The 24,534-nt window shown below is 43.7% G+C and overlaps 6 protein-coding genes and 1 non-coding gene across 9 annotated transcripts; 2 read left to right on the top strand and 5 right to left on the bottom strand.

Annotated features, from left to right (window-relative positions):
- Positions 1–819: 819 nt before the first annotated feature.
- asb13a.2 (ankyrin repeat and SOCS box containing 13a, tandem duplicate 2) lies at positions 820–3,746 on the bottom strand. The gene is made up of 6 exons (XM_086103845.1): positions 3,616–3,746; positions 2,960–3,147; positions 2,731–2,887; positions 2,473–2,607; positions 1,422–1,613; positions 820–1,245 (listed from the first exon to the last, which is right to left on the bottom strand). Exons 1-6 carry the CDS (start codon positions 3,656–3,658, stop codon positions 1,118–1,120), a joined length of 843 nt encoding a protein of 280 aa, XP_085959971.1. The 5' UTR covers positions 3,659–3,746; the 3' UTR covers positions 820–1,117.
- Positions 3,747–4,199: 453 nt separating this feature from the next.
- Positions 4,200–6,404, top strand: LOC147186041 (uncharacterized). Its single transcript, XM_086103739.1, has 3 exons — positions 4,200–4,350; positions 4,735–4,976; positions 5,059–6,404. The coding sequence occupies exons 2-3, from the start codon at positions 4,781–4,783 to the stop codon at positions 6,255–6,257; spliced, it is 1,395 nt and encodes a 464-aa protein (XP_085959865.1). The 5' UTR covers positions 4,200–4,350; positions 4,735–4,780; the 3' UTR covers positions 6,258–6,404.
- A 2-nt stretch (positions 6,405–6,406) lies between these two features.
- Positions 6,407–8,723, bottom strand: asb13a.1 (ankyrin repeat and SOCS box containing 13a, tandem duplicate 1). Its single transcript, XM_086103740.1, has 6 exons — positions 8,627–8,723; positions 8,239–8,426; positions 7,585–7,741; positions 7,384–7,518; positions 7,050–7,241; positions 6,407–6,963 (listed from the first exon to the last, which is right to left on the bottom strand). The coding sequence occupies exons 1-6, from the start codon at positions 8,721–8,723 to the stop codon at positions 6,797–6,799; spliced, it is 936 nt and encodes a 311-aa protein (XP_085959866.1). The 3' UTR covers positions 6,407–6,796.
- A 376-nt stretch (positions 8,724–9,099) lies between these two features.
- Positions 9,100–14,494, bottom strand: gdi2 (GDP dissociation inhibitor 2). Its single transcript, XM_086103535.1, has 10 exons — positions 14,354–14,494; positions 12,266–12,373; positions 12,077–12,176; positions 11,333–11,467; positions 11,059–11,257; positions 10,832–10,963; positions 10,648–10,747; positions 10,394–10,565; positions 10,103–10,302; positions 9,100–9,999 (listed from the first exon to the last, which is right to left on the bottom strand). Exons 1-10 carry the CDS (start codon positions 14,396–14,398, stop codon positions 9,847–9,849), a joined length of 1,344 nt encoding a protein of 447 aa, XP_085959661.1. The 5' UTR covers positions 14,399–14,494; the 3' UTR covers positions 9,100–9,846.
- Positions 14,495–14,969: 475 nt separating this feature from the next.
- ankrd16 (ankyrin repeat domain 16) lies at positions 14,970–17,281 on the bottom strand. Of its 2 annotated transcripts, none has more exons than XM_086103711.1 (7): positions 16,846–17,281; positions 16,227–16,447; positions 16,107–16,149; positions 15,757–15,865; positions 15,495–15,656; positions 15,260–15,338; positions 14,970–15,146 (listed from the first exon to the last, which is right to left on the bottom strand). In XM_086103711.1, exons 1-7 carry the CDS (start codon positions 17,175–17,177, stop codon positions 15,106–15,108), a joined length of 987 nt encoding a protein of 328 aa, XP_085959837.1. In that variant the 5' UTR covers positions 17,178–17,281; the 3' UTR covers positions 14,970–15,105. The 2 variants fall into 2 exon arrangements, with proteins under 2 accessions (XP_085959837.1, XP_085959836.1); XM_086103710.1 differs by having other exon boundaries at positions 14,970–15,172.
- trnay-gua (transfer RNA tyrosine (anticodon GUA)) lies at positions 16,662–16,748 on the bottom strand. The gene is given in 2 exon segments: positions 16,662–16,697; positions 16,712–16,748. It is a non-coding gene; the product is annotated as a tRNA-Tyr (tRNA).
- Positions 17,282–18,266: 985 nt separating the features above from the next.
- On the top strand, positions 18,267–21,955 carry glt8d2 (glycosyltransferase 8 domain containing 2). Of its 2 annotated transcripts, XM_086103709.1 has the most exons (10): positions 18,267–18,319; positions 19,385–19,438; positions 19,634–19,726; positions 19,796–19,979; positions 20,049–20,166; positions 20,247–20,331; positions 20,411–20,523; positions 20,600–20,766; positions 20,908–21,020; positions 21,103–21,955. In XM_086103709.1, exons 2-10 carry the CDS (start codon positions 19,420–19,422, stop codon positions 21,279–21,281), a joined length of 1,071 nt encoding a protein of 356 aa, XP_085959835.1. In that variant the 5' UTR covers positions 18,267–18,319; positions 19,385–19,419; the 3' UTR covers positions 21,282–21,955. The 2 variants fall into 2 exon arrangements, with proteins under 2 accessions (XP_085959835.1, XP_085959834.1); XM_086103708.1 differs by having other exon boundaries at positions 19,634–19,979.
- The last annotated feature ends 2,579 nt before the right edge of the window (positions 21,956–24,534 follow it).

A 24,534-nucleotide genomic window follows, 5' to 3' on the forward strand; every position in this document is an offset into this window, starting at 1 on the left:
CCTCCAGTTTCCTCCCATATCCCCCCTGGGCAAGTCAACGGAACATTCTAAATTGTCCCTCAGTGTGACTATGAGCGTGAACGGTTGTTCGTCTATGTGTGCCCTGCCACTGGAGTTTTAGTGCCCCTTGGATTCCATGGCACCCTTAGCATCTCCCTACATGGCCTAATGTGCGAGCCAGTCTTGCAGACTGGAAGGTAAGAACATAATTCAGAGATAAGGTGTGCTTTTGTAAACATAACTCTGTTTTTGAGGCATTTTGACATGTATCTAGTACCACAAATTTAAAAAAAATTTTTTTTTTAAACCACGTGCCTTGAACCCAGCTACCGCAAACTTGTTGAGCCAGTTATTATTTGGAATCCAACAGATCCTCAAGCCACTTGGCAGACAGACTACAATAAAAGATTAAACTGAGGAGAAACAGGAGGCGCTAAATACAGCGCCATTACCTAAATACCAGCAAACATCTCATGCCCTGAATTTGTCTTCCAGTTCAACATTGAGATACATCGCGGCCTAAATGGGCCGGTTACGAAACATTCCGAAAGAGGTCATGTCAACAAGGACCACGATCAAGATGCGGCGCCTCGGAGAATTTATAAACATCTTCCTGCACGCCTTGCTAAAATTAGCTCAAGCCGGTGTCATTTGGAGCAGAAATAGCCCCCTGGCTGAAAACTATACATTTACAGTAAGTATACAGTACTGAACCAAACAAAGAGAAGCATCTGGCTTACAGCTTCTTCCTTGACAAGGCCTTCAGAATTTACATGCCGTAACAACGCCGTGCATCAAAGAATGGCAGGAACAAGTACATTATAACAAGCATTTTTAATTACCGCTAAGTTTCATGATACAATTAATATGATAAACATAAGTGCATTTCTTCTTTAAAATATATAAATCAAGTCAACAGAAAAAATACAGACCTCTATCAGACAGGGTCCAACATCACGGCGAATTAGTGAATTTAAAAAATTCTATTAAGACATTGTTTCACTAAAATGTGTGTCGACTGAATTAATGCATTGTCTTTCGTGCTTTTCTAGAGTTTCCAGTCTTTTTAAAAAAAATTCTGTTATAATGACCATACGAATCCTCTTCAGGCTTCACATCACTGATAGCACAGGTAGCTGATAATGAGCTTTGGTAACTGGAGTTGAGCAACAACCTTCAGAGCCCTGGTGCCCAGCTTCCGTCGCACTGCCAACCTGCTGAATTGCTGCAGACTCATTGGAATGGCTTCAGAAAAGAACAGCAACATAAATACGATTAAAAAAATTAATTTAGCTCAGCAAAAATAATAAATTGTTTACAATTCCTCTCATCTGTGCGTTGTTGGATGCTGTATCAAAAATGATCCTTGGGCGCCCTTACGTGGCAACTTTGCGCCACTGCTGATAACATTTGAGTCATACCCTCATAAGAGCGCAGGCAGGCTGCAGCCGCAGAGCCCGGCGAGGCGTAATCGACGGGTTTCTTGTTGTGTTTATCCCGGGCGTAAACGTTGGCGCCGAACTCAACGAGGGTCTCGATCATTTCTACTTGCGCGCTCTTTGCGGCGTGGTGCAGCGCTGTCTGGTGTAGCCGAGCAGCGTTCACTTTGGCACCTGCAAGGAAAGGAGTATTAGTAGAATTTACCCTCTGCTATGTACAATAATAATAATAAGTAATTTGTAACTATTCTAATTTAGGCAGCAACAACGAAACGATCAATTCTATAGAAATTGATATTTAAAAGTGCTGTCGCGTGATTATGGCGTCATTCGACCGCGGTACTGCTGTGTTGTGAACAGCAGTGGATGCTATGCGACCCAGAGCCTGCTCCCTTGACATATTTGCGTCTCTAAACCAATAAACGTCTGGAAAAACTTGGTCTCAGTATAAATTGTGTGTACAAGTGAAAATAAATGAAGTCATAAATTGAGAGGAATGTTGTTTTCAAATGACTTCTGCCACCCAGTGGACATAAAAGAAAATGCAGTGTAGCGCTTCTTGTCGGTATATAAATAAACCGACAAAGTAAATTTTTCATCGGTCTGATGTCGACATTTGTTTATTCGGGATCCCATTATTTTTATGATATGTTTTGAATAAAATATCTGGTAAATGGAGTTATCTAAACACAACACCTTGAAAAAAAATAGCTTAAAAAATTAGAAGCATGATGAAATAAAAAATACACTTTCATATTACATGCAAGATTTAAATGGAACTCATAAGAAGTGAGGGGTGACAATGTGATTATTTTGTATTTGCAAATCTGCTATGGCTGTTGACACTCAGTCAAACAGCCAAAAAAAGACAAAGGATGACAGAAAACAATTTTTACCGGATATCGCATAGCACGTATATGTATGTGTTTGTGTGACATCCATGGCCTATTGTAATTTGAGCTCAACTTTTACTTTTTTTTTTTTTTTTTTTTTTTAATCAGAATGGTGGGAAAGGTGTTACGTGTACGCTCACCAGCATTGAGGAGCTCTTTCACACAGTGTGTGTGTTGGTTAGCACAGGCTACATGCAGCGGGGTCCCGTAGTAAAGGTCATACGCCTCCAGAGACGCACCCTCAGCAATCAGCAATTTCACACAGTCTGAGTTTCCTGCAAATAAAATGTTAAATATTGTAAGCGCCTATTGGAAATCAATAGAAGCAAAATTGGGTACAGCGCTTATTAAAGAGGAGCCCAAAACTGTTGGGACTACAGTACAGTGAAAGCACTTGCCTCCCATGCAGGCCTCGTGGAGGGGTGAGGCAGTACGAGAGGTAAGGGCAGGGTTCGCTTTGGCACCTCGTTCCAGCAAGAGCCTCACACACTCCAAACTCCCAACAGAGCAAGCTTCACACAGTGGGGTGCTGCCATCTACGTTCCTCGGATCCACCTAACATCCATCAGAGGTCATAAGAACAGACATGGCTGTTCTTTTACCTTCTCCAATAAGACTTGAGGTCACCTGAGCTCCAGCGTCTAGGAGTAGCCTGGCGCACTGAGCCTGCCCACGGACGCAGGCCTCGTGCAGAGGTGTGATGGAGTCCACCGCCACAATGTTGACAGACGCGCCGCACTCGATGAGGTGCTGCAGAAGGGAAGCCTGACCAAGCGCCGCTGCCTTGTGGACATCAGTTCTCTCTGACCAGCAGCCTGAAGGAAAGAGGTCAAAATATGAGAGGCGGTGGTTGCAACATGATAGGTTGATGAAGATATATTTTCATCTCAAAAACATAAGCCTTTTCATAAAAACATTGCTTCTTTCTCGTCATTTTTGTAACTTTTTTTTGCCTGAAATAATTCACCTGTTTAACTTAAAAAATAGACAACTTTGCTCTTGAAACGTGCACTTGTAAAATGTGTAAAAAAAGTGTAAAATGATTTTAATTGCACCGATGAAGATAAAAATAAGAGTCAAAATTTTCTGTGTTCCATAGTTGTAATGTAAAGTCTTTAAATTGCATTTTAATGTTGCTATTATTCACTCTTTATTGTTTATGGCGACGCAATATGTTAACATCACGGTTATATCAAGTTATCAGCTAAAATGACACTGATCTATGCAACATTAACGTTAGCTTCTCCTTGAGACATACTACGGATTTTTTCGTTGATACTCACTGATGTCTCCGAAGTAATATGGTTGCCCGTTTTCCAAGTCCATTGCTTGCCACTGCCAGCGGAGAAACACGCCGAAGACTCGTACGATGTTTGTAAACAAGACGCTTTCCTGCAGCGGTAATGCGGGGGGATTTTTCTTCGGTCCTTTTCATGGTAACTGGCACTTTACCGCGACCTGGCGGTTGGAGTAAACAATGCACTTTCACTCTAGTAAATACGAATGAACATCGCTATTTGGTTGAGGTGTGAAGAAACTAAGTACAATTCCTCGTTCAAATACATAACTTTATTTTACAGGTATTTTTACTTGACTTGAATGTTTGTTTATTTTTCCCGCCACAATAATTTGGATGCAATATCATAAAGTCGCGATAGAGGGCGTTCGTTCGCATTAACACAGTGTGTGTGAGACTAACCTGTCGGATAAAAGAAGAAGTCGTCGAAATCGTCAACAAGGGAAAGGCGCTCAGTGTTTATTATCTGTTATCGCGGCTATGGTTCGCGTATGTTGTGTTCTGGGTTGCACCAGCAAGTCACACGACAGACGCGGCAGGAAATTTGACAACGGGTCGAGATTTTTTACTTTCTTGACGTGGAAGAAAAGCTACGGGGCGCAGATCAGGGAAGTCTCCAAGACGCGTCGGTCGGCTTGTGTCGCCGCTATCCGACGCAAAGACATCACATTTGACAACATAACGCCCTTCGTGTTCGTTTGCTGTCGACATTTCCATCGAGGTAAATAGTGGGAATTAGTTATCGCTTTGGCAGCTGTTAATTTACATTCGTTGATATTTGATGTCCATAAATGTCCGCAAAATACCATATTCACAAATTCGTATTTTTAAGATAGCGCGCCACGTCATATGGTGCTGTCGATGAACTGTAGTTTTTCTATTCTGCCGAGCAGCACCGCTCCAAACGCGTGCCGCTCTTTTCATGCGAGATGAGTTGGGTTCGTGCACTTGTTGTCTCTGTTGCAATGCAAAAAAAAAAAAATCTGACATCAAATAAGTCTTCCTTGCCAGTAGTTGTGTTCAGGTTTTTTTTTGTTGTTGTTGTTTCCCATGAGAGCAATGCTCCAGTGTTGACCGTTCACATTTTTAACTCAAATCCACACAGATAGGAGCATTCGGATCATTATTCGGAAGCAAACAAGCGTCTCATCATGACGAAGATGCGACGTACTGCCTACATTGCGGCCTTCAAGTTGAAGGCGATCGACCTGGCAATCGAAAAGGGCAATCGAAAAGCTGCGCATCAGCTCGGAGTTAACGAATCCATGATACGACGTTGGAGGAAGCAGCGTGGAGAACTTTCCCGCTGCAAAAAGACGACAAAGGCCTTTAGAGGCAGGAAGCGCAGTTGAGTGCCACTTCCACTAATTTTGTTCATTTCCCATGCATGAAAGGGTCAAATACAGTTTTCATTTTCCTTTCATCACAGAGAGCGAACACGGCGATGCCCAGCGTTCAGCCAAAAGAAGGAATTCGGCTCTTCAAAGCGGGCGTATCCAGCAGGGAGGAGAGTCAACAATGAAAGAGCCGACGCTCTGCGAAGAAGGCGTAACGTGGAAGGTCAAACTGGAGGAGAAGTCGTACGTTATAGTCAAACGGGAACGAACGGAAAGCAGCGCAGACGGCTGCGGAATCGGAACAAAGGAAGTGAAGCAAGAAGAGGCGGACGGGCAGGTGGAATGCAAATTGTGCATCCAAAGGGTTGCGGAAATCAGCCGCCTGGTGGAGGAGAACCGACGACTCAGGCGCGAGCTCGACGCTTTCAAAATGCCCGACGGCTTTTTTGAGGACGACGACAACAAAGTGGAATATTACACCGGGATGCCAAACGTGGGCTCTTTCATGACTTTTTTCACTTTTTTCTTACCTCTCATGCCAACCCGGGAGAGCAGACTCAGTCCTTTTCAAGTCCTTCTGTTGACCTTCATGCGCCTCCGGCTGGATTTGCCCTCGCAGCACCTCGCCCACATTTTCAGCGTCTCGACAAGCGCAGTGGATACGATGTTTCAGGACACCGTTTCGTTTCTGTACACAAACCTTAGGCCTTCCATTACGTGGCCCAGTCGAAGTACTTTACAAATGACGATACCTCGCCGGTTCGTCGAGGCCTTCGGTCGCAAAGCCGTCGCCATCGTTGACTGTTTTCGAGTGTTTGTTCAAAAACCGGCACGTCACAAAGAACGCGGAAGTAATGACGCCGTTCGGTATTTAATCGCAGTTACGCCAGGTGGATTTGCGGGTTTTGTATCAAAAGGGCGCGACGGCTTTACGGCTGCGAAAAAGATCCTGCAGGAAAGCGGCTTCCTAAATAAGTTGTTGCCAGGCGACGTCGTCCTGGGCAACGGTTTCGACGCGGACGAAAGCGGCGTCTCGTTTTACGCCGAGGTCGACGAGCCGACTTTCGTCCGAGCTGACGGTTGCCTCGCGGAAAAGGAAATGGGAGGCGTAACGCATCTGGGAGCACACATTGAAACGATCCTGGGAAAGATGCACCGTAAGTATCAAATCTTCAAAGTGGCTCTGCCCGCCGATACGATGCGATTGCGCGACGGTGAAGAAGTCACCTTTTTGGATAAGATGGTCGCCGTCTGTTGCGCGCTGGAGAACCGTTGTCTGTCTGCATTTTAACTCATTCAGTACCAGCCAATTCTGGACCAAGTCTGAAAAGACGTATAACAACGTCTTTGGGAGTGAATGAGTTAACGGATGCAATCATTTGACGGCATTTATCCCCCCCCCAGCATTTTGATGACCTGAATAAAAATGAGGAAACGAGATGTGGTTCATATGGTCGGCTTTCATGATCATTTAGTGGATTGTCGTCATATTTATATGACCCAACTGCGTATGAACGACACAACTTAGTGGCAATGCGCTGAAAACGGAAAGGATCATAAAACACCAACACCGTGCCTCTCGAATGTACACAGTACATGAACCCATGCTCCATAACGGCTGTATTCAGTAGTTAACCCTTTCGGGGACAGCGGTTAAGGGGTTCAAGTGAGTTGAGGGGCTTCATTTAAACAAAAGTAGTCCTTTGCCGCCGTCTTGCGACATCTCGAGGCGATCACAGTACAGTCGTCGCGACTGTCAATTATTCGTGGACTTTCCCGATTTCAATTCCTCCAACACTCATAAATAGCGGCGGTTTCACTGTACATTTGTTAAATCAAACCTCCATTTTGAAACTCTAGTGATGCGGGGTGACAAAACTGGAGATAGCTTTGAATGCGACGGGCTATGTCCAGCAAACCGACGACCGTCGTAGCAGAGGTACCAAGAGCTCTCCTCACGGTGATTCTACAAAGCTGCTGAAGGCTCAGCGGGTTTCCTGTAGCCCAACACACAAACGCGACGTATTGATGAATTTGCCACTTTGACGAACAAGCCGACTGGCAACAAGAGCCGACGACGTACTTTCGTAAAACCTGAGATAGGCACAGGACGGCGACGCAGGCGGCGAGTAGTCGCCGGGCTTTCGTCCCCAGTTGTCGACGGAGTGCGAGTTGGCTCCGAACTCCACCAGCAGCTCCATCACGTCCGGCGTGTCGAGTCGAGCGGCGAGGTGCAAGGCAGTCTCGTGAAATTTGCTCGAATTCACGTTGGCGCCTGCGGGAAACGGGTGTGCATACTTTTTTTTCCGATCTTATTGTGGTGGTGAGAAACATCAACCTTGTTGACAAAAGATCTGGCATTTGGAATGGGTGTGTAGACTTTTTATATCCAGTGTACATATACGGTATTGTCTGACCTGCAAGGAGAAGCTCCTTGACACATTCCACGTGTGCTTTTGCACATGCGATGTGCAGCGGTGGGCCAAAGTGGACATCGTACGCCTCCAGCTGAGCACCGCTGGCAATCAGCAGCTTTACTATCTCAGGATTTCCTTAGGACGGAAGGTAACGTTATACTAAATTCACATCACCGGGTTGCCAGTGCGCTGCTTTATTGCCTTGGATGCAGGCCTCATGGAGGGGGGACGCCGTCAAAGAGGTGAGTGACGGGTTGACTTGGGCGCCATATTGCAAGAGCAGCTTGACGCACTCCAAGCTGCCGGATGAGCAGGCGTTGCAGAGGGGAGTGCTGCCATGGATAGTCCGCACATCCACCTGAAAGTAAAACAGGAGCCATTCATTTTCAAAACCTGGTGTCCTCGTTCGGGTTTTATCACGTCACGCCGAATGGCAATTGACTCTCCTCTCAATGTACAATGTGTATGACTTTATTTCAAAATATTTATCAAATAAAAAAATAACCACCAGTTTAATAGGCTGCCCCCCCTCTTCAAATGTATTACTTTGTTCTGTGAAATCGGATTTTGACCAGAAAATTCGAAATTTTTACGTCTCTATTTACAACTAAACACCGGTTTTCGACCAAACCCGAATACGCCAGTCGACTCCTCTCGGCTTCCTTACACGAGGAAGTGACGCTTCCGCGTGTGACATTCATTGTGAGCAGAGTGTTTGTTGTGGTTTACGTAAATCTGACTGTTTTTCTTTCCGCATTGTGTATTAGCCCCTAATCATGTGCGAATAAAATAGTTTCGGATTTCGGACAAATCGCTTCTGGAACAGATTATTCACATCGAATGCACGAGCACAACCTGGGCTCCAGCTTCCAGCAGCAGGCGGGCACAGTGCGGGTGAGCCCGGAGGCAGGCTTCGTGCAGCGGCGTGATGTTGTCCACGGTCACGATGTTGACTGACGCTTCACTCTCTATCAACCGTATCAGCTGTAAAGCCCTGCCGTGAGATGCGGCCTCGTGGAGGGGAGTCCGGTCCGCCCACAAACCTTGTCCGCAAAGGGCAAATGACACAAAATAGAAATAAGGAGGTTGTGTACAGAAAACTAGCTTAACGTGCGACTCAAAACTGAGTTGTTTGCATCACTTAAAATTATTGAACAAATGACGGCGTGGGCGCACACTGTCATGAAATGACGCCAGCAAATTGCAGATTTAATTCAGTAAATTTAAAGTGAAAATTATTCACCTAAATCGTGCAAAGATGAACTTCGCGCCGGTGTCACCGCCATGTTGTTTAACGTCTGTTCAGCACGAGTCGGCGTAATTGGAGGCGAGTGGCGCATTGAATCATGGGACTTGTAGTCTTACACGGGGTATGTAAAAGAAACTAAAAATATGTATACAAGTGAGCCTTCCCAGCGTCCGTAAATTTAAAAAAATGCATGTTGTATATTCCATAATTTTCATGACTGGAAATTTTCAACTTCATTTAATCAAAATTACTTCACCGAGCTGCGTGTAGAATCATGGGTCACTTTACCACAAGCACTGTATTTTTGTTTTTTTTATTTTGTATTGAACGCACATCTGAACTGATATCAAAATTCTGGATGTGTCGGATTTGTGTGGTTAAAGCATCAGTCCTCTAAGGGGAATTAAAGCCTCAGCCGCTCTGATTTCCATACTAACCAACACTGCTGAGAGAAAAAGAATCCAAAACATTTTTGACAAACTTTTTTTTTTTACTTTGCAGTACAGAAATCAGTGGAGCCCATGTTGTTCTTTTTTTTTTTGCTGTCGTTTCATCAGATGACACATCACAGAGCTCTCAATTCAAATACTGCCGCAGTACACATTTGGTCCTGAAGCGGTTCTTGCTTCATTTAGCACAAAACAAGAAGACTATAATACATCTTATGAGTTGTTGAGGGCAGGTCCAGGTACTTTTTATGGTAGTGTGTGGCTGCAGTGGGGAAATATACAAAAACAAACCTTAAAGCCAATGTTGGTGACATCTATTTGTTTTCACAAACCAAACCAACCTGATGTGACTAAATACCTGAAACATGTTTGAAATACAATTTAAGACAGAACAAGTCAACCCCCCCGCCTCCACCTACAAAATACAAACACAATATGATGTACTGGATCATTATTTGGCATCTTTGGATCCGGCATTAGTTTTAACATCAAATCGTAGAATATCATTCAATATTAGTTACCACTGTTCAGTATGTCAGCCATCCGAGAGTCATTAAAAAAAAGTAGCACGCTCCCTGCTTTTAATCCAGCAATACTATTTTCATTATTCTACATGATCAACTTCCCATGAGACCGCCACATATTCCTGCGACGTGCACCCCCCCCCCCCTCGAGTAGGTATTCTTTCTATATAATGTGAGATTTCAGTTATGGGCAGCGTTCATCTTTGATAACGAGGACTTGTCTTGCTGCAGCGGCGGTCTCTTATTCGGCAGCGTCGCCGTAGATGTCTTTCTTCCCGCGCTCCATCTCGGCAAAGTCAAAGTCCGAGCCGGTCATCCTCCGGTAGATGTTCTTGATGTCGTCGCAGGTGGTCTCAAAGTGGGTGGTGGCGTCGTACGAACGGGAGATGAAGATCTACAGCAGGGGAGAAGGAGCCTTTTAATTAGGAACCTTCTGAGGAACCTTGGAAGTCTTTCTTTTTTTTTTTTTTTAAACAAAAAGAGATTGCTCAGCTCACCTGGCTTTCGGTGCCCTCGTCGGTAGGAGCATACTGGTCACTGATGCTGACAAACTTCTGCTCGATGGGCTCCAGCAGGTCGAGGGCGGGCTTGATCTCTTTCTCGGGGTCGTTCGTTTCCACCGTTGTGCTGGCGATGGCGATGTATTTGCCCTTCGCCGCCACGTTGTGAGCGGACGAGATCATGCAAACGTAGATGTCTGGAAGCAGAGAAAGGGGGGTTCACGGCCGCACACTTGCCTTGGAAAATCGGATCGATTGGCGTGTTTCGAGTGCTGAAGAGTTACACACCGTGCTTCCTGTTGACCTGGTTCTGGGGGATGATGATCTGGCACGAGTTGATGTCGGACGTGTTGCTGATGGGGTGACTCAGGATGCAGATGGCCCTGATCACCTGGCCCACTTTCTCAGTCCGACTCATAAAGTAGCTGGGATCGCAAATCAGCTGCTTGCACCTGGCCACCTCCGGGAGACAAAAGCGCCACGGGAATGGAAATTCAAATGACAATCTGGAACAGTTTTCAATAAAAACATCCCCCACTTACCTCCCCCTCCGACTTGACTCCAACCACCTTTCCGTTCTCCATCACGATCTCCTCAACGGGCTTGTTCAACATGTACGTCCCGCCGTAGATGGCGCTCAGCCTGGAATTATAAAAAAAAAGTCGTAGCCAAAATGAACCCACTGGGTTTTTTTTATTGCTTCGTGACGAATGGCGACTCGTATACCTGGCAAAGCCTTGCGGCAGCTCGCCCAAGCCGTACAAGGGGTAGAGGTACGGACTCTTGCCGTATCTGGCGAGGGACTCGCTGTAGAGCTTTATCCTGTTTATCGTTTCAAGGCAGGGATCATTCAGGTAACTGAACGGGGAGAAGAGAGTTATTTATGGGCGTGATCGTCATCCGGAAAAAATATATATGCGCGCTGCGGGTGGACAATAGCAAAGAGGACTGACTCGTCGGTGCGGTAGAGAGCGAGGGAGTGGCCAGTGAAGTCGATGACATCGTTGCCCAAGTTGTACTTCTGGAAAATACACTTCATGGTCGTCTTGCGGGGGTCGATGCCCTCCCAGGTTTTGGGGTCGTTTTCGTCAAAATTGGCGATGAAGACCAGGAATTTCTTGAAGCGCCGTTTCTCAAACATCCCCATCAGACCTTGACGGGGGGGTTCACAGAGACGGCTTAGGGCAAAGGGACGAATCAAAGCGGCGACGCTCCGCGGTGACATACTGGACATCAGGGCTTCGGACTCCGTGGAGGGGACTTTGTGGATTTTGCCGGCCTTGTACACGTAGCTGCCCTCTACCACTTTGAAATCCAGGTAGCGAGTCACCTGGGTGATCAGCAGCATGCGGACCAGTTGACCTGAGAGAGGCGAGCATCAGATACATTGTGTCAAAAAAAAAAAAAAAAAAAAAAAAACGGCCTTGGTGTTTGAAGTTAAACGCTTGAAGCGTGGTTAAAAAATATATATATAAAAAAAAAAAATCTCGGAAATCGTGAAGAATTCGATGGCTTGAGTGGGACCAATGGCGAACGGAAACTGCTTTGTGCTCAAAAGACAAAAAAAAAATCAGTTGACCTCAACCCACCTCAGGAAATAGATCTTCAAAACATTTTAAAAGATTCGTCCTAAATGACAACCCCCCCCCCCATCAAAAAAGCTACCTCGTTCTTAGCTAGCTACTTGCAGTGTTATTTACTGGTTTTATGATCAATCCTTGTCTAATATTTAAGTATTGTTTTGGCCCCATCTTGTAACATGGTTGTGCCAACAAACTACAATGAAGTGAAGTGAGGAGCTTCAATCGAACAAAAGTAGTTCTTTGCCACCATTTTGTGACACATTCAAACTATTGTAAACCTTTTTAAAGTTATTCGCGGCGGGGCTCCGCCCCCCCCAGCGGACATTTGTTATTCACAATCCAATGCCCCCCCCCCCCAAAAAAAAATATGCAGTGGAGGAAGATGTACCATTGGCCATCAGGAATTTAGGAACAAGGTCCACGTTCCAATCGCGACCTTTTCCCATGGACTCGGGAGGTTTGCCGGGCAGGTTGAAACGGGCGTAGAGCTGGAAAGAAACCGAACCAAAAGAAATTCAATCCGTTATTGAGGTATCGTTAAAAAAAAAATAGGCAGGGGGCGGGGGGGGCGACATACATCCTCCAAAGGCGTAATGGAGGCACTCTCGGCTCCGTAGTAAGAGTTGCGGTCCATGTGCAGCACCTTCTTCCCCTTCACCGACATGATCCCGGATAAGATGCATTCCTGTCAGAAGCAAAAAAAAAAAATAGTTGGGACAGGCGAGGGGTGACTTTGTCTTATTATCTTCGTCTCTCCCCCGGACTGCGTTCAACCAATCAACCGCTGGGCGGGAGGTCAGCTGGTCTCCCAATAAAAAAAGCACATGACACCGTGTAACTTTTCGCTCTATGACCTACGTCCCCTTTGAATTGACTTTAGTTGTGTCACTGTCACTTGCTTGGAATCGCTCGCGACAAACTCAGCCGCCGCTGTTGATGCAGGATAGCGAGGGAGGAAGCGCGGCATGCTTTCACTTCCTTTCCGTAACGTTCGGTGAAGGCTTAAACGCGCTGAGAGTGCTTCCTGACTCCTCGCAGCAAGGCAGCAGATTGTTCCAAATGATATTTTATGATGTGTTGTGATTTCCCACCCCACGCGGATTATCCAATGTGTTATCTAATCCCGTGTTTCAATAAGATCTTTTGTAGGGACACAAACGACACTGCAAACCACCCAAATGGAACAACAGCAATGGCATGTTCAGATCTCGGGCTGCAAAAAAAAAAAAAAAAAAAAAAGTGAATCTGCTTTCAAAGTGAATCACAGGATTAGGCCGGTCATGCGTCAGCCATTAAGAGCGAAACCAAGATATTTCATTTGTAGGGTATACAACAATGTTATTGTCAGATGAATACGTGTCCAACACAACATCATAGTTCTAGTAGTTAATTGAAATTTGTTAAAATTTCACCGAATTGTTTAGTGCTGAAGTCTGTGTGACTCTGGGCTTGAAATGTTGTTTTTTTTGTTTTTTTTAGACTTGCCGGAGTCTGAGTCGTCAACCCAAGCTACGTTCGACCCAGGAGGTAGTCGGCCATTGGACACGCAAAATAATTTTTAAATCGATTCGATTGAGTCCAACTGTGTTTTTATTCCTGAAAAGTAACATCCCCTTTCAAAAGAAACTTGAAATAAAACATTTTGTTCCCCTGCCCGCGGGCACCAAAGCTTCCTTTGTCATGTCAGCCAACGGCGGGGTTATAAAATTTGAGTTTATAATTTATCTCATTCTGTGGCTGTGAAACTACTACTTTTCTGTTTAGACGTTTACTCTTGATCTCATCTGGACTCAAGACCTTTGTGACTTGAACTTGACATGGAATCGACAAAGGTGGACTATATTGCTTGACTCGTGACGACACGTTTCGATAAAACAGCAAAATGTGTAGTTACATATCTATTTTCATGGCTGCTGTTTAACAATTTAAATGAAATGACGCTAAGGAGATCATACAAATGATCGTACTCATTTGCAGTGTATGAAACAGTGGAAAATTAGCCTTGATATTTCACATCATCTGCTGCCTGTACGGCGACTATAAATATACATTTTGCTTGACAAAACACTTTTACGTCATTCGAGGCCTCTTAAAACTTGAAATTTCACTTCCCTGCTTCCTCTTGAGTGCTGCTCGGTGGCTTCGCGTTTTGAAAACAACCGCCCGCCGAGTTTTGTGGTTATATTCCACTTTATTGGCTGTCATTTGTTAATGAGTACAAACTGTCACGAGGGGCAAAAAAACCAAAGTTGAACAATCTAACGACACAAGTTCAACTGGACATTTAGGCGTCGTTTTTGGCAGTCGTGGTGACCTGAAATTAGATGGGCTAATGTTAGCACGACAATAATCTACGATTAATCTTCTCGCGACTCAGTGAGTTGCCATTACTTGCGCTAGACTGCCAACCAACCGTTTTTTTGCGACACTTTCGAGTCTCGGAAGCCCCTCGACAACTGAGCTAACTTAAAACGAACACTTTTTTTTTTAATTGGATGTTTCTATTATGGGGAATTGGCGGCGGTTAAGTTAGCCAGCTTCTCGTGTTCGGCTAGTTACTTAGCGCGAGCCGAAGCTAATTAGGCCCCGGTTAGCCTTTAGAGCTAACAGCGGGGTTAACAGGTTGCAAAGCGAGGCGAGCGGACTTGTTGGAGAATTTCCTCACCGTCAGTCCGGTGCCGAGGACGATTACGTCGTATTCGTCATTCATTTCGATTAAGCCTTTTGGGGTTCTGGTGTGGCAGAGCTCCTTGGCAGGGAAAAGAAGAAAATGGAGATCCGGCTGGGTTGAGTTGAGAAGGGGGGGGGGCTCAGACTGCGTCAGGCGACAGCGGGGTGGGGCGTGGTCTGGCGCCCGTCAATCACTTGTTAACGACAAGTTCCCCAAAGTTAGCACGCGGGCTAACGTTAGTGTTTGGTGCATCTAATCATGGACAACATGGTTAAACTCAAACTCGCCGTTCATTTTGATTTGGAGATGATTTTAATATTTGGCAGAATAAAATTCAGATAAACTGCTTACCACTAGCACTCTTTTGAGAATTACTGAAATACACAACCGTAGCTTAGTGGCAGTAGTGGGAAGTAAGAAAGTACAACGACTTTTTTGCTGTACTGTAATAAGATTTTTGGGTGTCTTATGTTTAAGGTTAATAAAATAGTACTTTTAATTCCAGGAACTACAACTCAACTGTATTTATAGAGCACTTTAAAACACTTTTAAAAAGTGCCAAGAACCAGTTCCTGCAAATGTGGTTTCAAGTTTAAAAAAAAGAAAAACATTGCTGTTTATGTCTTTATTACATTAGAATTATATTGCCCTTTAGTGGATTTGATTAACTGTTGTCAAAGACTTCAATTATGTCTGACTTTTTGGCAAAATGCCGTGCCGTGGTGCCAGATGCATCCTGGGAATCTTCAAGTCGGAGCTGCAGCAACGTCCTGGCAGCCTCCGCGTGCTGTCCGATGGAAGCCATGTGAAGAGCTTGCGGGGGGGGGGGGGGGGGGGGCACAAAAAAATTATAAGAATAAGTGCAGTTGGGTGGATGCGGGGATGGAGATTGACGTTTACCTGTTCTGCCCTTTTTGTCCTGAGCGTGCAGATCTGCTCCCAAATCGAGCAGCGTCTTTATCGTGGAAACGTGGCCTTCCTAAAAACACACAAAGGCACACCCACAGTGCGAGACTGTCTGATCATATTTTCATTAAACAGGGCTGTCACTCCTGGTATAATCGTGATAGAGTCACATGGATGAGAGCAATCGTTTCATGAATTACATACAGTATAAACACAACTATAAGCCTACCTTGGCGGCGTAATGCAAAGAGGTGAGCTGCAAGCCAGTGGCCCTCTGGTTGACGTCCACATGGAGTTCCCATACGAGGAACCGCAGCGCCTCGTCCTGGCCAGTGACAGCCACCTGGTGCACTGCTTGAACGCCAAGTGTATCAACTGCAGTTGGAGAAGCCTACAGTACAGGAGATACACCCAAATTTCCTCAAACATAAATATCTGACATATGCTTAACGGTATGTGTCAACTCGGAACTATCTAGCAAATGATTCTACCTGATGTTTCGCTAAAAGGAGCCTGGCCACTGAGATGTGTCCGTTCCTCACCGCATCCATGAAAGGCGTGGCCCCGCAACTGTCTTTGTTGTCTGGGGTGTAGTCGCATCTGGACAACACATGAACCTTGAAATGACACTATGACAGCGTTGCGGCGGTTGTATTTCAATGTTGCCAGCAAAAAGCCCCCCTCACTGTGAGTCATGATCATGCTTTCAGGGACAGCGGTTACTACAGTGGAAAGCTTGTCATGTTATCAGGTTACAGGGTTCATGAGAGGGTTAAATTAGACACATCATGAAGATGATTTGATGTGACAGTATAAGGATCTTGGATTCTGGTCGTCTTACCTCTCAAGCAAGATGTCAACAACCTCCTCACAGCCGTGCATGGCTGGACGACAAGCAAATAAATCAAATCATGAACTACATATGGCAAGCGTCTCGATTAGGGAGAGGAGAACAGCTCACCTGCCGTGTGCAGAGGTGTTCTTCGCGTCTTACTTTCACTTCTCCACACATCCGGAGCGACGTCAAGGAGGTAGCGGATCACGAGGGGATCGCCTTCCCTGCACGCGATGTGGAAGGCGTTCCAGCCATCTTTATTTCTCAGGAATGGGTCCGCGGAGCGCTCTATCAGTTCTCGGATCACATCCAGGTTCCTGCGAGTGCAGGCCATCATCAAAGGGGTCCTGAGGGAGAATTGTTTACAAGATGTCACCAAAAAGCAAAGGGATGACTTTTTCCACCTCAAGATGCAACCTCAATGTACTTTACCTCTTTCTTGTATTTTACAAGAGAACAAGTTTTTTACCATCTCAGTCTTAATCTTAATCACATGTGATTTTTCGTACCAGTGTATGTAAATGATGTTTTTAAAATACAAAAAGAAGAAAAAAAAGACTCTCCTTCGAGCCGGATTCGAACCAGCGACCTAAGGATTTCAGCGTACGCCACTACAGTCCTCCGCTCTACCAACTGAGCTATCGAAGGGAGCTGACGTTATAGTCATTCGTTAAGGTTTTCATAAGTAACATGTATACCAGTACAATCTCAGTATTAAAGTCGTGTACAGTTATTTTTGTCTCACCAATCCGCCTTCTTTAAACTGTCCACTTTTGCTCCCTCCTGCAGCAAATAGCTGACACATTCTAGGTGGCCCATGGAAGCAGCTTCATGCAACGGCCGCTTGTAGTCGTTGTTATAAACTTCAACATCGGTGCCGATTTCTTTGACGAGAAAGTCTAAAATGTCCAAGTGTCCGTGTCGGGCGGCATAGTGTACAAGAGTATCTCCGGATCGGCCGAAATGTTTGTTTCGGGCAACCTCCATAAGTCCGCGTGTCTTCATGTGTTTCTTGAGAGAACTAAACTGTCCGTCCTGGGTTAATTTCACCAACACTTTCAGACCGTCTTCGTCCATGATGATTGTAGAAAGGTCAACAAACTCTCAAAATGATCTCTTAGAGTAAATCAAGTCTATTTTTAACAATATGAAGACATTTTATTATGGTTCACGACAGCAATCTTGACGTCGGGGCGAGTAAAATGTTGGCCAACCATGACCGAACAAACTGTTAGAATATCGATTCAGGTGATTGGGATAGGGTAATTTCTAGTATGTGCATTACATTATTTAAAATGAGAATTAATAATATTAAGTTACTAGAAAATATAGTCAAACATTTAGGAAGTTCCACCGTTTTACGGACAAGCCCGAACCAGCCATTCAAGCAGGAACAACAGCATTAAAAAGCGATGGGTTGTGGGTAATGCAGTTCGGACTGATTCGCATCGTTTGACCCATTATATTCATGTGCATTTTTAGTCACTAAATGCAGTGTTTTTCGAACTTTTTACACCAAGTACAATCTAAAAGAAATACTTTGCTCGCCATGTACCTCCTAAAATTACCAACAAATTAAAAGCAACGTAGTCGGCCTTTAAGCGTTCATCAAAAGTGTTTATTATTGTAAGCCATTGTGACATTAAGCACAATTACACATAGACACTACGCTTAAATATTGGGGGGGAAAACTCAACTTAAATGATAATTCAATTCAAATGCATGGCAAGTAAAGTTACACAAAATGGTCTTGAATGTTTTAAACCTAACAGTTCTTAAATATTACATGAAGATAAATTGTAATAAAAAGGTACATTTGGACTCGAAAAGAAAAAAAAAAGTACCTCACCGAATTAAAAAAAAAAGTTAAATCAGGAACTGGGCTGTATGCTTACTTATTAATATGATTTTAGAAAACAAACACTTGTAAAATCAATAAAAGACGTTTATTTTCCTGAAACTGTGGCTGTATTTCAAAGTTTTAAAACATAAAAAAATGCATCGATCCTTGAAGAAAACAAAAATGATTTAATTAAACAGGGACAGCTAATCCTGCTGCTGGCAAAAATGGGAGCGAAGAATGAGAATCTTGGCGAATGAGACCAAGGGGGAGAAAGAGGGAGGAATAATAGTAAATAAAGTGGGACGGTTTTGTACCACTGGGCAGTTTCATTCCTCGACATGGACCCTGAGCGCCATGCTGGAAACCTTTCCTTCTGGCAAGTACCCTTAGACATACGTCATATAGTGAAAACCCTAGTTTATGTTGTACTATGCTATTATTTTATTTCAGTGTCAGTTTGGGAACAAAATGTGCTGATTCAGTTAAATGAAAGAAAAAGACGACCGATATTAAGCTTGAGTCTCGAGTTTAACACACAATACTTTTTGTGCACATACAGTGTATTCTATTTGTGATGTATTATGTATGTTTTGATACAAAATGTTGAATTGTGTATTTTTGGCACGTTTCCATATCAATGTTTCTTTTTTTTTATGCAATAATTGATACACAATGCAGTGTAAATAAAAATCACAATTTTGTGCGTGTGTGTAAAGAAAACTGTTTGGTAAGGTAAGCTGTAGTTTCAAATGTGTTGTGTCGTTTTCCTTTCTGGAAAAGGTAAAAAGAACACAGACTGGTTTATATTTGATGTTTAAATGTTTGGTATGATTTGGATAATGGAGATTATTATGTGTGGGTTTAGTGATCTACTTGTGTCCAATAGTAGTTGTTCCATTGCTGGCTGGTTCTGGAAGCTTTCTGAAGGGGGGTGTTACAGAACTTAACCAGTTCCAGATGTTTTTTTTTTCAGCTTTAAACAATGACAAACAAACCAGATACACATGAAGCAAGAGAGTGTGTCCTGCTGAGTGTTCGAGTTTCATTTGACTCAGCAAAATTCTGATAACAAGCCTTTGAGGAAAAAAAAAAAGATATGAAACGTGGTCATCAATTGAATCTGACGTGATAAGGTCGCATGATAAGAGTTGATGTGTTTTATTTTGTTTCCTGTTGCAAGGATGTGGTCGAGGGCTCTAGGAAAAAAAAAAACATCTGGTTTTGGTTTTCTCGACCAACCAGCTGACCCCTCCCCTGACACTCCTAAATGTCAACACTTTCCCCCCATAAACCCACTAATACGCACCACACATCTTTGCTCGAGACAGATAGATAGATAACGCGCAAGCAGGCTAGCTAGATAAATAGCTAGCTAACTAGCGCGCTAGTTAGATAAATTAATAGATGGAAGCATTACTTTGTTTTTTTTTCTCTTTTACAGAGTTTTGCACATGACCTAGACCGCAACCATGAACCATGGCTCTTCTGAGAAAAAGTGAGAATAAATACGTTGCAATATATTTGTGAAAATAACAACACTTGGCTAGCAGCTGTTGAACCTGCTTGCTTCAATCGGTCTTTTATCAGTCACAAGTTTGCAGTCAAACTGACACAAAAGAGACATTTGTATGAAACAATGCATATTTAAGTACCAAAATGTGTTTGCAAACACTTGGCATCCCTGTGCCAGTCAATCAGATCCTGGTGGTGCTGCTGGTGCTGATGCTGTACTTGCTCCTGCACAGCTCGCTACTCAGAGCCTCCAGTCGGCACCAAATTTCAGGTAAATGCAAATTTTTAGGTCCCCCACCACCACCCCCACCCCCGACAAATAATTGCGCTTTCTCCCAAGGTCAATGGAAGAAACTCGGTGATAGCCCGATGAAAGAAATTGACCGCGTCGTCCCCGTCGTCATCTGCGCGTCGGAGGAACGGATGGGCGCAACCATGGCAACCATCAACAGCATCCACAGCAACACAAATGCGAATGTGCTCTTCTATATTGTTACGCTACGGGACGCTGTTACACTGACCAGGTACAACCTCGTTATCATTAGTTCTCATATCATCAACAACTGTAAAAATTGTTTACGCTCTTTTTGCAGACGTTACATCGAGGAAACCCAATTAAAAGGCATCAAATATAAGATCTTGGAGTTTAATCCGATGGTTCTGAAGGGGAAAGTGAAGCCTGACTCCGCCAGACCGGATCTACTACATCCAGTTAAGTTTGGTTTAAGAAAAAAAAAAGAGTGAAGTGACACAAAAGGTGAAAATAAAATGTTGACTTTTTTGTTTTGCAGCTCAACTTTGTGCGCTTTTACCTACCGATGCTTGAGGTGAACCACGAGAGGGTCATATATTTAGACGATGATGTCATTGTACAGGGTAGATATACAAGAGGGGCTCAGTCCATTTAACACGATCTTCTTTTTTTTTTTAACAATTTTTTTTCTTACCTGCTCAGGTGATATTCAGGATCTGTTTGAAGTCAAATTAAAGCCGCAACACGCAGCTGCCTTCGCCACCGACTGTGACCTGCCCTCCACTCACGAGATGGTGCGCAGCGTTGGTATGCAGGTGGGCTTCGTCCAGGCGTTGCTCAATGAACGTTCGTTTCTGCAAATGAAGCACAGTAAGGGTATCGCTTCCGTAGACAACCTACATGGGCTTCCTGGACTACAGAAAACAAGAAGTGAAAGACCTCGGCATCAATCCCAATGATTGCTCCTTCAACCCCGGTGTGTTTGTGGCGGATATGCGCGAATGGAAAAAGCAAAAGATCACCAAACAGCTCCAGAAGTGCATGGAGGACAATCTCAAGTATGATTACATGCTGTCTTTTGTCATTTTAGGAAGATAAGAAAAAGAACCGGTCAAAATTGAAGGTCAAAAAAATGAGGCTTTAGGTAGAATGTTTCCATTTTATGATCATGATTTGAACTTTTTTTTTTTTTTAACCAGGCTAAACATCTACAGCAGTGCAATGGCAGGCGGTGTGGTCACACCACCTATGCTCATTGTTTTTCATGGCAAATATACAGTGCTGGACCCAATCTGGCACGTCAGACATCTTGGTAAGATCAACCAGATGAGTCGGCGATTAATGAGAGACATGGGGGGGGGGGAAAATAACTTTGTGTATGTGTGTGTGTTTAGGTTGGAGTCCAGATTCTGGCTATCCCGAGAGCTTCCTGCGGAAGGCGCAGCTGCTGCACTGGAATGGCCCATTCAAACCGTGGGGGTACCCAGCTGTTCACACGGAACGCTGGGAGAAATGGTTCATCCCAGATCCGTCTGGGAGGTTCTCCTTGATGAGGCCGGAGAGCGATAATTAATGTGGAACATACCATATATGGGTCACAGAGGGAGGGGCTAATGCTCTATTTATTTGCATGCGGGAACTGAGCCCTATATTATTGTACTATTTATATAGATAATATATATAATACTACTTTTGAGTCAAATGTGGTTATTCAACAGTATTTTTTTTTTATTCAGGTTTAGTTCTACTGCTGTAACACCTGAATTTCCCCTTTGGGGATCATTAAAGGATCTTATCTTGTATTTTTATCTCATATGTACACTATGTATGCTTCCCAGTTCCATATCATGTATTAGTATGATCATAGTGGTGCCCAAAAAGCATGTAACGCTTTGTTTGTTGTTGACTTGTGTGTTTTTCACATACATGCACACAAAAAAAAGGACAGTAAGTCCTTCCTATTTTTTGTTTGTTTGTTTGAACCTATGGGACATGAGCGCTGATTCACACCTCACGATGACACTTTTGTTTTTATTTCGAATGATTTAGGATTTTGAAATTGCCCTTCGTGCTGACTAACCCCGTGTTTGACAGATTTTAACAGCACCCACATAGCCCCAAGGGACTACACGTCCACCTGTCTTCAAATGTCAAAGGACTTACTGTCGATGGATGAGATCATCGTTTTCATGAGGTCATCTTAAGAACACACGAGTCAATAACAAATTAAACCTGTATCTTCACACACCGCTGGTGTTACTTTTTATGTTTACACCTACATTCACACCTATGGACAATTTAAAGTGATCAATGAAGCTAACAAGTTTTTTTTTTTTTTTTATGAAACAGGAGCATCTGGAGAAAAGCCTCCCATCAAAAATCAGAATTGATGAACACAGGCCATGAATTGACATGATCTAACCACTAGAGGGGGCGATTGTACTCCATAATACAGTTGGGGTAAAGTAGCTTTCACTTGAAATCTACTCATAATTTTAAATTTTGATGTATTTTACCCGGATGAGCTTGGTTATCAATACTTGGTCAAGGCAGCGTTGAGGGTTGGCCCGAACATGGTACACAGTTGGTCACCTTTGCTGTAAAAAAAAAAAAATAGCTTTAGTCCATTCTCAAATTTCTCCTGCACTTTCGAGGGGGAAAAAACGACCAACCTGTCAGATAACTCCACTTAATCCATGTTTCTACTGGACACTCCCAAGAGCAACATTATTCTTGCATTGACTATAGAATTACCTGTTAAACACTTCCTGACCCTGGTAACATGCTTTAGCCTAGTGTAGGCTCACTCGGGTCTCTGTCATGCCTAGTTTGTGGTGACGTCAGAAGGAAGCGACGAGGTGAAGTTCGTGGTCACCTGTTGTCAAGAAATAGACAATGAACGGGCTCCCACTAATAGAAGTGACAAATACACCAAGGCCCAACGGTTAAGGCCTCCCCGATTACTTCATTCCATGTTTGTGTTTATGTGTAGTCTCAAACTGCCCTTCTTGGAATCTGATGTTTGTTTAATCAAATTTCCATGCTGACTATGAACACATCTTTGGACTGCTGGACCGACGTCATCGTGATGTCATATTCAGGTTGTTATGAAGCGGACAGATGCACAACTCTGGTATACACTTCAAATGAACCAATCATGTGACATGTCAACTTCAGGTTGTTTTGATGTGACTGATGCACACGCAGAACTGGTATACAGTACATGTTGACAAACTCAGTCGGTACTATCATGGCTTTCTAAAAAACACTCACCAGAAAACAGGTTTAGAAAATAGGTTTTGCTCTATGAACTGGTATACAGTACATGTTGACAAACTCAGTCGGTACTATCATGGCTTTCTAAAAAACACTCACCAGAAAACAGGTTTAGAAAATAGGTTTTGCTCTATCAGTGGATGGAAAATGTAACAAACCCATTGCTAAGTTTTAGTTACATGGGCAGGCACTGCTAATTCTGAAGGTTCTGGGAAGATTGTGTTGATATGGCAACACAAAAGCTCAAATCTGATTGGACAAAAAAAAAACACTTGCATGTACTCATGGCAGCAGTGGAGCAAAAAGAAATGTTATGAAGTGAGGGGAAAAATACACCATTGGGACGACATCAGTACAATTACATGGAACAAATTTAGAATTTAGGTTTTAAAGATAGGTCAGTACTTAAGACAGCTTTATTGTTGCTGTCCATGACCTGGTTACTTGAGAAACTGAGAACTAGTGTGCGCAATCTCCATTTTTGTCATTTTGCAGGAGGGTGAGTCAGTTTTATGGCTGCAATAAAATCTGGGGGATTTATTTCTTGATTTATACGGCATTGAGTATTGCTTCTTAATTCCCGATTTCGACCAGCTTTCGTTCCGGTCTACTTTCAAATGACCAAAATGTAGTCAGCACACTAGTTCTCAATGGCTAATTTGGGCTTTCCAGTTTATCATTTTATGTAGGAATGCTTATTATATATTTGCCATTTGGCATTCATTGCTACATGTCAACTTTCGGGAATGTTGGGACTTGAAAAGCAAATTTGCTATCCAAAAACATTTGGATGGTATTTTGAATTTGATTTCACTGGCCTGAAGAGGGTGTGGGGGAAAGATGAGTGCCACCATACAGTGGATGCCAATTTTCCAATCCAGTGTGAGAAATGGGTTGTGGCTTTATGTCGTTTGAATCTGCACGTACGCAGCCCTGCTAAATGTGTGCGTGGGTGTGCAGTGGTCACATTTATCTTTTGTGTTCCCAAAGTGTGCGCCGAGCAGATTTCGCCTCGTGCACTCAGTTAACCCTCAGGCACCGAGTATTTCCAAATCGACTTGTGTTCAAATCACAAAGGAGCTACTGTAATAGGGTGAAGTCATTATTTTTCATGATGTCATCTTTAACACAGAAGTCAACTACGAGGCCATTTTGTGTTTAAAGTCCGGGTACACCCTGGACTGGTCACAAGCCAATCACAGGAATGAATTATCCGACTACTACAATTAAATTTTAGAAAATACTGTTTTATTTAATGGACCTTTTGTTTCGCTTTAATCTGTAAAATTACCTTAACAATTATGATTTTAAGTTCATTTTACTTCCATCCATCCATTTTCCGAACCGCTTGATCCTCACTAGGGTCGCGGGGGGTGCTGGAGCCTATCCCAGCCATCTCCGGGCAGTAGGCGGGGGACACCCTGAATCAGTTGCCAGCCAATCGCAGGGCACACAGAGACGAACAACCATCCACGCCCACACTCACACCTAGGGACAATTTAGAGCGTCCAATCAGCCTGACATGCATGTTTTTGGAATGTGGGAGGAAA

This window comes from Hippocampus guttulatus, chromosome 22 (assembly GCF_054856545.1).
Source record: "Hippocampus guttulatus isolate MCC_2025c chromosome 22, RoL_Hgut_1.0, whole genome shotgun sequence".
Classification (NCBI taxonomy): domain Eukaryota; kingdom Metazoa; phylum Chordata; class Actinopteri; order Syngnathiformes; family Syngnathidae; genus Hippocampus; species Hippocampus guttulatus.

Coding starts and splice junctions, on each gene's coding strand:
- asb13a.2 (XM_086103845.1), bottom strand. CDS start 3,658: ATGGACTTGGAAAACGGGCAACCATATTACTTCGGAGACATCA. Junction 3,148..3,615: donor ATATTACTTCGGAGACATCA/GTGAGTATCAAC, acceptor TCTTTCCTTCAG/GCTGCTGGTCAGAGAGAACT. Junction 1,614..2,472: donor GAAAGAGCTCCTCAATGCTG/GTGAGCGTACAC, acceptor CTTTCCTTGCAG/GTGCCAAAGTGAACGCTGCT.
- LOC147186041 (XM_086103739.1), top strand. CDS start 4,781: ATGACGAAGATGCGACGTACTGCCTACATTGCGGCCTTCAAGTTGAAG. Junction 4,977..5,058: donor CTTTAGAGGCAGGAAGCGCA/GTTGAGTGCCAC, acceptor CTTTCATCACAG/AGAGCGAACACGGCGATGCC.
- asb13a.1 (XM_086103740.1), bottom strand. CDS start 8,723: ATGCGCCACTCGCCTCCAATTACGCCGACTCGTGCTGAACAGACGTTA. Junction 8,427..8,626: donor TTCATCTTTGCACGATTTAG/GTGAATAATTTT, acceptor TTTGCGGACAAG/GTTTGTGGGCGGACCGGACT. Junction 7,519..7,584: donor CCATGAGGCCTGCATCCAAG/GCAATAAAGCAG, acceptor TTCCGTCCTAAG/GAAATCCTGAGATAGTAAAG.
- gdi2 (XM_086103535.1), bottom strand. CDS start 14,398: ATGAATGACGAATACGACGTAATCGTCCTCGGCACCGGACTGACG. Junction 10,303..10,393: donor CCAGGTCAACAGGAAGCACG/GTGTGTAACTCT, acceptor CTCTGCTTCCAG/ACATCTACGTTTGCATGATC. Junction 10,000..10,102: donor ACGAGGGCACCGAAAGCCAG/GTGAGCTGAGCA, acceptor CCCCTGCTGTAG/ATCTTCATCTCCCGTTCGTA.
- ankrd16 (XM_086103710.1), bottom strand. CDS start 17,177: ATGGACGAAGACGGTCTGAAAGTGTTGGTGAAATTAACCCAGGACGGA. Junction 15,866..16,106: donor GTTGACATCTTGCTTGAGAG/GTAAGACGACCA, acceptor TGTGTTGTCCAG/ATGCGACTACACCCCAGACA. Junction 15,339..15,494: donor CTTTGCATTACGCCGCCAAG/GTAGGCTTATAG, acceptor GTGTGTTTTTAG/GAAGGCCACGTTTCCACGAT.
- glt8d2 (XM_086103708.1), top strand. Junction 20,167..20,246: donor GACCGGATCTACTACATCCA/GTTAAGTTTGGT, acceptor TTTGTTTTGCAG/CTCAACTTTGTGCGCTTTTA. Junction 20,332..20,410: donor CGATGATGTCATTGTACAGG/GTAGATATACAA, acceptor TTACCTGCTCAG/GTGATATTCAGGATCTGTTT.